The sequence below is a fragment of the Anolis carolinensis genome, chromosome 2 (genome assembly GCF_035594765.1).
Source record: "Anolis carolinensis isolate JA03-04 chromosome 2, rAnoCar3.1.pri, whole genome shotgun sequence".
In the NCBI taxonomy this organism is placed as follows: domain Eukaryota; kingdom Metazoa; phylum Chordata; class Lepidosauria; order Squamata; family Dactyloidae; genus Anolis; species Anolis carolinensis.
The window spans coordinates 67,725,973-67,737,772 of record NC_085842.1 but is presented as its reverse complement, the minus strand read 5'-3'; the positions used below and the strand labels follow the sequence as shown (position 1 = coordinate 67,737,772).

Genomic DNA, 11,800 nt, shown 5'->3' with positions numbered 1-11,800 from the left:
ATGGCCGTCAAAATGGGGTCGGCCTGCAGCCTTGCCACACATCGCTGCTGTAAGCCCGCCCGCGCGTCGCCCTCTTTCAGGAGAACGTTGGGCGCGCGGGCGTAGCCTTCAAAGAGCCGGCCAACGGTCCTCGGGGAAAGCGCTGCGCATGCGCCGCTCGGGAAATAGTCGGGAGGCGGACGGGCGCGCGGGAAGGGGGGGGGGACAAATTGGGGGCGGAGAAAGACAGAATCTGAAGGATTCTTTCAGACTCCAATTCCCACAATGCTCCGCAGGAGGGCCGCGCTACCCTCTCAGTGTAAGCGGAGCCCATTGGTGAAAGGAGAGCGACCCCGGCAGGCCTATCAGCTCCCCTGTCATTGTGCGGTGGCAGCAACCGACGTACACAGATTAAGCGGGGCTCGGTTCAGCCTCCCTCAGTTACTACTGCTGCTCCTGCCGCCGCCTTGAAAAAGCGGCGTGGCAACCATGAACCTGGGGTAAGGAAGGGCTCCTCTGCCTCCGCGGGGCTTGGCTGGGCGGTGCTTCCGTGGTTGTCACCGGCGAGGGAGCCTTTTAAATCCCTCCTATCATAGGCATGGGCCAACTTGGGCCCTCCAGAGATTTTGGACTTTAATTCCCACCATTCCTAACAGCCTCGGGCCCCTTCTTTTTCCCCCCTCAGCCCAGCGGAGTCCGGCTGTTAGGAATGGTGGGAGTTGAAGTCCAAAACCCCTGTAGGGCCCAAGTTTTTGCCCATGCCAGTCCTAGGAAGTGACCTCCTGAAGGCTCAGCTGATTCTCATGGTTCAGGGCCTTTACAGCCTACTACAGTAGAGTCTCACTTATCGAAGCTAAACGGGCCGGCAGAAGCTTGGATAAGCGAATATCTTGGATAATAAGGAGGGATTAATGAAAAGCCTATTAAACATCAAATTAGGTTATGATTTTACAAATTACGCACCAAAACACCATGTTATACAACAAATTTGACATAAAAAGTAGTTCAATACGCAGGAATGTCATGTAGTAATTACTGTATTTACCAATTTAGCACCAAAACATTACAATGTATGGAAAACATTGACTAAAAAAATGGCTTGGCTAATCCAGAACGTTGGATAAGTGAGGCTTGGATAAGTGAGACGCTACTGTATTTTTTTTTCAGCGTTGTGAGCAGCTTTGCCTCTCAACCAGGAGACAAAAGCAGGATATAATTAATTACATTACATATCACAGTAAAAATAACACTGCCCAAAACACATCAAATGTTAGCCCTGTTTCTGGATATATCTCACCTGCTAATTCCAAAAATGGCACCAGTTTTCTCCTATTGGCTTTTGTTTTCGAAAAGGTGGAAGACACCGCAAGGCTGAATCTGTATTTTTACAGGGTTTTTGACCTTTGGGGCACCATTATATTTTAGCATTTTATTTATGTGTGTGTGTGTGTGTATGTGTGTGTGTGTGTATATGCAAGTCGCTTCTGGTGTGGGAGAATTGGCTGTCTACAGAGACGTTGCCCAGGGGAAATCGGATGTATTACTGGGAGGTTTCTCTCATGTCCCCACAAGCTAGAGCTGATAGACAAGAAGCTCACTCTGTCTCGTGGATTCGATCCCCCACCTTCAGGTCAGCAGCTCACAAGGGTTTAACCCATTGTGCCACCGCTGTTCTTTTTATTGCATATAATGGGACTTGAGCATCCATGGTCCTAGGACCAAACCACAGTGGAAATCAAGGGCCCGCTGTACCTGCCTTCCTGAAAAGCTGGAGGACACTGTGTGGCTGAATCTGTATTTTTACAAGATTTTTCACTTCCACCAAAGAGCGCTTGTGCCTCACCAAACTACCAGGATTCCACAGCATTGAGCCATGGCAGTTAAAGTGGTGTCAAACTGCATTAATTCTACAGCGTAGATGTACACTGAGTCTATAACAGTGCCACAGAAACTGAAAACTAAATTGGCGCAAACAGTTGGAAGCTTCATCCTGACTTCTCAGCTAGCCCACAAATCAAATCACTTAAGTACTCATATTTTGTTTGTTTGTGCCCTTAGCTAATAAAAATAGAAGCCAGAAAGTCTTGTCATATTCCTCATTCAGGGAATACAGTGAGAAGTTGAAAAATTTGCCTTTCGCCTTGAAACAAGGAGAGAGAAACAGCAGTTCTCTGTGTATACAGTACTTTACCACAGGAAATTGGCTTTTGGCAAGCTGTCTTTTATCGCAACTGTATGAGCTTGTACAGGTGACCCTGTAAGTAGTGCTGACTGCAGAAGCACTTTCTTGTATAAAATAGTCAGATTCATTATGTTATTTTCATTTCCCATTTAAAAAAATATTTGATTACAATAGCTTGCTAATGCTTATAGGCTGAAATCCAGTTGATTTCTTGCATGTGTGTTTTCTTGCCCATGTTTTATGTGATGTACATTTTAAAAGTCTTATATGTACCAATTTACACATATCTGCTCATTTAGCCTTTTAAGGGGAAAAATACTATGTTCTTCCCAGTAAGGCACTAACACCGTGTTTAAATTTTAACCAGTCAATTTCCTTTTTTTCTTTATCAAAGAGCACACCACCCATTTCTGTTTTTTAAAAGTTGACCCTTTCCTGCTCCCTTTGGTAGCCAATGGGAAGTATTACTGAGGGTTGCAGTCCAGTAACATGAAAAGATTGCATGATTACCGCCCATCCTAAGAAACCAAGTGAGTTGGAAATCTAAATACATTTAATATGTATTTGCATTCCAAGTGACCTCTACTATTCATAGCAACCATTATTGATTCACAAAAGTATACAAAATCTATGTAGAATGTTGTATTCTATGTAGTCATAATAAAACCAAAAGAAAGTGGAGAGGAGAAAGAAAAAAAAATATGGAGCTTGTTTCTAAAAGGCACCAAATCCATCTGAACAAATGTTACAGAAACCAAGAAAACATGCTGCGGATATGCATTTTTTGCTATAAAATGCAGTTTTCCAAGCCCTGTACCAAAGTGATTTGATACATTTTGATAGTTTTGATCTGTACCTAATATTGTCCTCCTAGCCAACAATGTACTGCCACCTGAAACCCATTTTCCTTTTTTTATTTTGGTACCTTTTGAAAACAAACTCTACATATCTCAAAGCATGCAATATATTCGTATTTCATATTTGTGCTACTGTGCAAAGACTTCAATGACAGGTGGTCTTCTTTAGTTTGTTTAAAAATCATAATCTCTCTTTCCCCCAATATTATATCAGTTAGAGATAAATTCAACTTCTTGTTTATATTACAGGGATGGTTTAAAGCTTGAAACTGAAATTCTGGATGGAAAACCTAGACTGATAGTGGCTACTTGTGGTAAGATAACTCTGACATATAAAGATATACACAAACTGTGTTTCCCCAAAAATAAAACACTGTCTTATATTTATTTTTCCTCAAGAAGACACAATATGACTTATTTTCAGGGGATGTCTTATTTTTATATCCATGGCCAGTACTCAAGCACTCAGATGATGTGATGGCCACAGGAGACTGCTGCTCCTGCGTGGGAGGGAACGCTGTGTCGCCCAAGCCCTGTGACAGCGAGAGAGGCGGCCCAGCGGGTAGTGCTCCGGCATCCTCCTCCGGCAGCAAGAGCACCCGGGAGGAGCTCTGCAGCTGCACTGTGGGTGGAGTGGGGGCCTGAGCTGGTCCTGCCTTCTTCACCGCTTACCGGGGCTTGCCACTGCTCCTGCTCCCTCAGTTTAGGAGACTTTGGATGGCCTTGTGCCCTTCCCTTGCTTGGGCAGGGAGGAGGGCGTGCTGGTGTGAGCTGGTAAGTCAGCCGGGGCAATGGTAGAAGGAAGGGGTGGCTACCTTCTTTACCGTGCCGGTACGCTGCATAGCCACACCTATTATTATGTCTTATATTGTGCAAATGCTTAGAAATCCTGCCACAGTTGATTTTATGGGTATGTCTTATTTTGGGGGGAACACTGTGTGTGTGTGTGTGTGTGTGTGTGTGTGTATGATGTGTGTGTGCGCGTGTGGATGCATGGGCACCATTAGCCTGTTTATTGATGTTACTAACTTCTTTGATAGTTAATGTGACACACATTTAAATCCATTAATGAGATGAGCAAATTACTGTTTTTTTGCACTACTATAGACCTTGACTACAAACCAGTGAATATTTGCAGCTACTCTGCTTGTAAAAGTTTCCAGGTTCAGTTCCTACCATGCTAGGTAATTTACCATTTGATAGATCATGGAGTATTGTGCCAAGCTGAACATTAGTAACATAAAAATTATACTGTCCAGAGAAAAAAATAATTGATGGTGGTGCCATTTAAGACCGCCTTTAAAGTACCATGGAAAGCCATGATGTTTGTTTAGCTAAGAGTTTCAGTTTCTGGTGATGGGTTTTTAAAAAGCATTGTGTGTAAAGATTTACTCTGTCACTATATTAAAATTAGTAGAACTCAATACAATGACATCCAAATACTTCTTAAACTAAGGTAACTGATTCAAATCTTAACCTCTTTATAGAGGGAATGTTGTGCCTTCTTCCTATGGGAGACATATTGGCAAAATGTGACCCTTTAGTAGATGAAAATTTTAGTTTATAAAACTTCCTAAATGTTATAATATATCTACCATAAATTGGGGATGGGAAAAAGAAAAGTAATATCTATACTTTATGACATAAAGTTAGTTATAAAAGTATAAGGAGTGTATTAAAAAGAACATTGTGGTGCTTTCTTTTTTAGTTGTTTCAAAATAGTTGTTTCATTATGCTACTAAACGCTGAATAACGATGCTACCTAACAAAAGAAATCAAGTTATTTCCTTGTAACAATTAGGATCATATCTTGGTTTGATTTCTGGTTTGTTAAGAAAACCTAGTTTGAGCACATCCTCAGTTCAGTATCAGAACATGATGGCTTCATTTTTTAAAACTTGTGTATAGTTGAGGTTAAAGCAGTTTTATTTCAACGTATACTGAAGCCCTCCTCCCCATTCTTAAGAAGCTGTTAATGTGTGTCTTCACCTTATATTTCTATATTGTAATATTTTTATAGAATGAGTTCCTAACCAGATGTATGTAGTGAGTGGATACAGTATGTCTGTGTTAAAAATATGAGTTTTGTTGTCATTAAAATCACTTCCTCATAAAATTATCCTAGTTTTTGTTCTTATTTGTGCTTTTTTCTTTCATAGTGAATAAGTCAAAACCAACCATAAAGGTAAGATTTTTAAAGTGCCCTGTCTTTTTTCTGTTAACAAAGTTTAAAATTTTCTTGCAGTATAATAACTATGTTTTAATGTTTCTATTGCAGAAATATGATCTCTAGATGGTTGTGATTTGTGCATCCTAGTAGAAAGTGCTATTACCATTTGGGAAAATATAATCAGTGTTATTATTTATATCCCACTTTCTCTCTCCAACAGTTGTCATTATTTGATATTCTACCTTTTTCCCTGAATTTGGAGTGAGCTTGCAGAAATTAAAACAGATAAAACATATATAAAGTACAACAATTTCAAAGAGTTTTATGGTGGAGTGGTGAATGTAATCTCTGCCTTTAAAAGGTTTGATTGGCTTAGGACCTATGCGGCTTAAGGAACTACTACTTCTGTGTAGATCAGGCAGTTGTCTCTGTCACTAGAGGCAAGGCAGATAACAACTGGTGATAGGCTTGGAACTGGCTCTGATATCTTTTGTTGGGTGATATTTTCTCCTTTGCCCGTGCTTTTTACATTTTTTTTTGTGAATCACTGTCATTCTGACTAACATAATTTCCTTCCTGTCATTTTTCTGACACATTTGTGTTGTTCCTTTATCTTCTTTTTGTGAAATCACTGTGAATTATTATTCTACTAATAATAATTGGTAATTTCTACTCTGCTAGATATATATTATGTAGAAGTGGAATAGAATTGCTCTAAATGTATTGTTAGTGGCAAGTACATGAATAACCTAGTCTCTAAGAGTTAAGAGTTGTGACTTATTTCTGTGAACATTGTACTGCCTTGCCATATGACAGTCTGCTCTGAAACCTTTGGTTTCAAAGCCCATTTGCTGAGTATCTTGGAGTTTGGAAAATATATACTTAAGGTGTTCTTGGGCATGTAAAACTACACCTTCAACAGAACCTAAATATTAAATCCAAATATTGGAGATATTCAGAAGTAAAACTGATTTCCTCAAAGTAACAAGTGCAAATGTGTAGTAAATTTTAATGTCACTTAAAAGCTTCCGAGGTTATGAAGTAAAAGCAGCCTAAGTTGGTCTTAGCAGAGGAGATGGTTTCAGCCCCCAAGAAGCATAGGGAGCACCATCATGCCTCCATGAGGGAAACCATAGCCTTTGACATTCAATCCTCCTCTGAGAAATACAGTGTTCCCTCACTACTTCGCGGTTCACTTTTCGCGGATTTGCTGTTTCGCGGTTTTTCAATAAACTCTAAAAGAATCTTATAAATAATAAAAAGTTACCATTTAGAGCCTAAGGAAAGGAGGAAGGAGAAGCTGAATGGAGAGAAAGAGAGCCCAAGCAGCAACGGGAGGAGAAGGAGGCAATTTATCAACACATGATTGGTTGATAAAGTCTTAAAATAGTGTATAACTACTAATATAATGTATAAATATTAAAATTAATGTAGTGTCCCTACTTCGTGGATTTTCACTTATTGCGGGTAGTCCTGGAACGTGACCCCCGCAATAAGTGAGGGAACACTGTATAGGGATGTGACTTCTTAAGTTGCATCTTCAGAGACAGTAGAGGGAGAATTCTCATCAGAAGAAGGGGATAGAGAGTCTCAATGTGGAGACACTAGAAGTTCTTTCTTTTTCCTACTTGTTGGAGCAAGTGGGATGAATTACCAAAATTACAGGATGTTCATCCTTTATCTGCTAAAAAGGAATACATCACAAGTAGGACTATTGCTCCTTTTTACTCAGCAGAAACAAGAAGAGCTGTTTTATAGTGCACATGCATTTTTCTGCCCTGTGAGAGCAGGTGAAATGTGTTGTTGTCTTCTGTAGTTTGCATTATATGGGGAAAAGCTGTTCACCTGAATTTGGCTGGTGCTGAGATTAGCCTGTCAGCCATAAGAGTCCTCGTACCCAAACCATGGTGACATCCCTCTTTCTAATCCTTTTCCTAAGATAGTCAGCAGGGAGGTTTTTAACCTTTCCTCTGCGGCTTTCAGATTGATCAACTATATGAATTAGAGTCTGAACTGAATTGTCTCCAGGCACACTCTGGTTCTCAATCTCTAGATGAAACATTACAAAACAAAGAGCGTTTACTTGAATACTTAGTGCTTATCTAATAATTCCATTTGAAACAAGTTGCAATAGTCAAATTAAGTCAAACTGTTTATTTAACTGGCATAACTTCACAGTAATATCAGAATGGTTTATAATATAGTTTCAAGTGTTGAGGATGATTATATATGTGTAAACTGTTACTTTTTCAGCAGATGTGTAATAAAAACAAAATAATAAAACATACATCAAGAACCAAACTGAATGGACATGTTCTGAAATCTGTTCAAACATCTTGTGAAAAGAATGAATGTTTTACAAAACACAAAACTGGATCACGGTTTTCAGTGACAAACGATAGTAAAACTCCAGAGACATTGATATGTGTTAAGGATTTGTCAAACGAACCCTCCAGTAAAAATCATGCTGCAAAACCTGATTATACAAGAATTTCAGTAAAGAAATCTTTGGCATCCAATAAGAAGTTTAAAAAACATCCTGCTTCTGTTGAGGATCTAAGGGACAATTTGGTATGCTTAACACAACAACAGCTTGAACAGATTTTGATGGCAGTTAAAGAAGGAACCAAAGTTCAGGATGAAAAGAAGGAAGAAGCAAGTAAGATGTCTATCTACTTCCAATAGTTTAATTGTTTCCTAGAAACTGTAAATATGTTTGATATTTGGAAATAATTATATATTTACATCAAAATGATGTAATTCTGTAATAGGCCCTTCTTGGATTAAACCTGAAAATTCTTTTATTTATTTAGTTTTACAGTTTTTCACTTGCATTCACACCTGCAATTATTTGTTGAGTGAAGTGTACTTTATTTTAGTGAAATGTTTGTGGTCAGAAGACTAGAGTTAGATTTATTTGAAATTTAGGTTCGAATTCTGTGTTTTTGTTCTGATTATTTGCTCTTTTAAAAGTATGTGATCATGTTAGAAATATCCTTTTGATATGCAGAAGCGTCTTTCTTAGGTGGGGGAAGAGTTAAAACTTTCTAACATCTTAGTAGTAATTTAGGAGCTTAGCTCTTTAGTAAAAACCTAATGACACTGGATCTGATTTTTTTATTAAAAAATCTACATTTGTATCAGTGTAAACAGGAATAGAAATTGTAGTCTTGTGCTATTTTAAAGACCTATTTTAAGTTTATTTTAGAATAATATTTCATAAATTACAGCCCTTTCCTTTAGTTGCATGACGTAGCCATTGATATAATTTAGTAGGCTACAAAGATTCTTTGAAGAGTTTTATTCTGAACAATCTGTTGCAGCATTGATTTTAAGAGACCATCTTACTTTCTAGTATTGGAGAGTTCAGACAACAACATTCCTCCTGATGAGGCTACAGAAGAAAACATAATGGGATTACTCCAGAAGGCTGAGATTCCAACAGTTTCAAGTGAAAATAGTTTCATTTCAAGCAAAAAACAAGGAACATTCAAGCATGCTGAACAAAAAATAATTACGTACGTAGATATTATAGCTTCGGGATGGATTGGAGAAAGCTCTTTGGATTCTATATATAGTATATAGGGTAGAATCCAATTAAGTCCTTCCATTGGTGGAACAGCTTTCATCAGCAGTCCAGGCAAGACAGTAATTTCCCCCTCCTCTGCAGCTCCTTGCCTGCCCTCAAAATCTACTCTAAAGGATTAGAAAGCCTTCTGAAGCAGAATGGGGGAGGGACAGGGTGATCACTGAGTGGGAGAAGAGGAAAACGTAATGAAACATTGACAGTTTTTTTCCTTACGTGATATTGATTTTATGCACAGTGTCTGTCCTTCAAGAATCAAAATGATGTTGCCATGAGAACACAACACTATGACTGTGTTTGGATGTTATGTTGAAATGAGGTTAGCCAGGAAGGAGACATAGTGAGCCCCCAAAGATTGTCATGCCCTTTACCCATTTTGAGGGGAGAGGAAAGTTTAAAAAGTAGATTTATCTCAGCTACCCATTCCTCTCTTCTATTTTAATTTGTTAAGCTTTCTCTGCCAACCAGTTCATTAACAATAGCTATTTTTCACAAGCTGATCTCAGAATCTGTGGTTGAGATTGTTAGAATTAATCATAGTTAATGTTAACCACAGCTAACACAATTTGTAACTCTGGCAGAATTGCAAACTATAGAGTGTTAAAAGAAAAACAAATCTTCAAAGCCTCTTCTAGCCACAGAGGAACAAGTGGGATGTAAACTCAGAAGGAAGCTAAACATGTTTCTACTCAAACACACTGTCAGACTAAACTATATGATTTAGCACATGTGAATGTGTCCTGTATGATCTCAGAAAATGTACAATGGATGTATGCTTTGATGCTTTTGAAAATATTATGTAAATACACACTGGTACTACTTTGAGGTGAGTATTTTTATTGAAATATTAATTTTTCTATTCAGGAGTGGTTACCAGAGGCCAATAAAAGAAATAGTATAGTTCAGTGTACAAAGTGCACAGCCAATTTGATTAATTTACTATCCCTTGAGGAACACAATAGAAGAGTAATCTTATAGCCTTCTTCCAATCTTAGCAGGGTTTTTTTTTTAAACCTTCTGATTTTTCTCCAGCAGGAATTCATGGAAACCAGCTGATATGTTTAGTACCCTAGGAGAAAGAGAGAGAGATAAATCCTTACTAGATGCCAAGAGGTCCCAATGGAAGAAAGAATTGGGTATAGTGTACCTGCCTATATTTATTCATTATGTATTTAAAGCATAAATAGGCACTGTGTTTATATAAATACTTTGTTGCTATAGTTAAATATATATATATATCTAAATTAGTGAATTATGATTATTTTTCAAGCCAATCTTTTTAGGGTACATCTAGAGGTTTTGTGGGCATCTCTTGTACATATTTTAGTTATCACTCTATCCACTTGATACTGATACTGAGTTTCTCATTTATTATTTTCATACTATCACGCATATTAATCAAATGACTGTTACTTACAATATAGGTGGTATTTATATGTTTTCATACTCATACAAGTAGATGTTAAACCTTATTGTCTTTGTTTAAAATTTAGCTCAACAGTGTAGATGATTTCTGTCAACTTTAGTTGTTCATCTGTAGTGAATTTGCATTGCATGACAAACCATGAAAATCCATGATGGGAATGAACCCAGGCAACCACATGTGTTTCTCCACCTCAATTCCTAATGTGCCTGTGAATAGGAAGCCAGAAGCTTTTGCTTTTATTAATTAACTGGCTATTATCAACAATATTTGTAAAAAAATATCCCAGTTGTACTCATTCTGGGATGTTAGGAGGTACAATCCTTGATTGAGTTTAGCCCCCATGTGCCAAGCAAACTGGCAGAAGCTTTTTTTTGTGTGTGTGTGTCAGGAGCAACTTGAGTCGCTTCTGGAGTGAGAGAATTGACCGTCTGCAAGGACGTTGCCCAGGGGACGCCCAGATGTTTTGATGTTTTTACCATCCTTGTGGGAGGCTTCTCTCATGTCCCCGCATGGAGCTGAAGCTGATAGAGGGAGCTCATCCGCACTCTCCCCGGGTGGGATTCGAACCTGGCAGCTTTCAAGTCAGCAACCCAACCTTCAAGTCACGAGGCTTTAGTCCACTTAGCCATCGGGGGCTCCACTGGCAGAAGCTCAATTTGAACTGGCAAAAGCTCAAATTATTTTTCTCTTTGTTCAATAAACCTCTACCTGTCTCCCTTCAGTGTATTATCCAGCGTGTTTACCACCCTACTCTCTAAACCAGATATTCTTAAATTATAGGTCGAGACCTCAAATGGGGTCACCATAACTATATTTAGGTTGCCTTTGATTTTTTCATATGTGCATGCACGTGTGTCTCTCTATTACTATGTTTATTATATTTATTTATACCCTGCTTTTTCTCTCCATAAGAAGAGTCAAAGAGGCCTTTCCTTCTCTCACACACGTCTCTGCTTCTCCTCTCTTTGCTTTCCCTTCTGTCTTACACACATGTACATGTTTTTCTTGCCCTGCTTTCTTTCATATTTCTCACTGCCCCCTTTTTCTTGTTCATGCATGCACCTTTCTGCCTCTCTCTGTCTTTCCATCCTTTATGTACTTAGGGTCATGTACACATTTATCAGGTAAAAAGGAATTGGGAGTCAAAAAAGCTTAAGTTTTGTTCTAAATTACTTTAATTGCCTGACTAACCAAATTCACCATAACATTTTCCTCTCTCTCTCTCTATCTATCTATCTATCTATCTATATATATACACACTAGCTGTGCCCGGCCACGCGTTGCTGTGGCGAAGTATGGCGGTATGGGAAATAAAGTATTGAGGAATTGGTGGTAGTTGAGATAAAGGGTAAAGGTTTTCCTCTGACATTAAGTCCAGTCGTGTCTGATTCTAGGGGTTGGTGCTCATCTCCATTTCTAAGCAGAAGAGCTGGCGTAGATTCCTCCAAGGTCATGTGGCATAACTGCATGGAGCGCTGTTACCTTCCCGCCGGAGCAGTAGCTATTATCTACTCTCATTTGCATGTTTTCGAACTTCTGGGTTGGCAGAAGCTGGGGCTAACAGTGGGGGCTCTCTCCACTACCCCAATTCAAACCTGCA

The 11,800-nt window shown here is 38.9% G+C and overlaps 1 protein-coding gene across 8 annotated transcripts in view; it reads left to right on the top strand.

The window, feature by feature from the left end:
* Positions 1–256: 256 nt before the first annotated feature.
* Positions 257–11,800, top strand: part of ccdc66 (coiled-coil domain containing 66) — a 62,385-nt gene continuing 50,841 nt past the window's right edge. Inside the window, exons 1-6 of one of the 8 annotated variants that reach the window (XM_062969882.1) lie at positions 257–479; positions 3,268–3,332; positions 5,178–5,203; positions 7,445–7,847; positions 8,544–8,706; positions 9,807–9,910. In XM_062969882.1, the coding sequence (XP_062825952.1) occupies positions 469–479; positions 3,268–3,332; positions 5,178–5,203; positions 7,445–7,847; positions 8,544–8,706; positions 9,807–9,910 (772 nt within the window). In that variant the 5' untranslated portion in view covers positions 257–468. Of the gene's footprint in view, positions 480–2,030; positions 2,237–3,267; positions 3,333–3,699; positions 3,793–5,177; positions 5,204–7,441; positions 7,848–8,543; positions 8,707–9,806; positions 9,911–11,800 lie in introns of those variants that run through there. The other 7 variants (XM_062969881.1, XM_008105253.3, XM_008105252.3 and 4 more) reach the window with 7 other exon arrangements.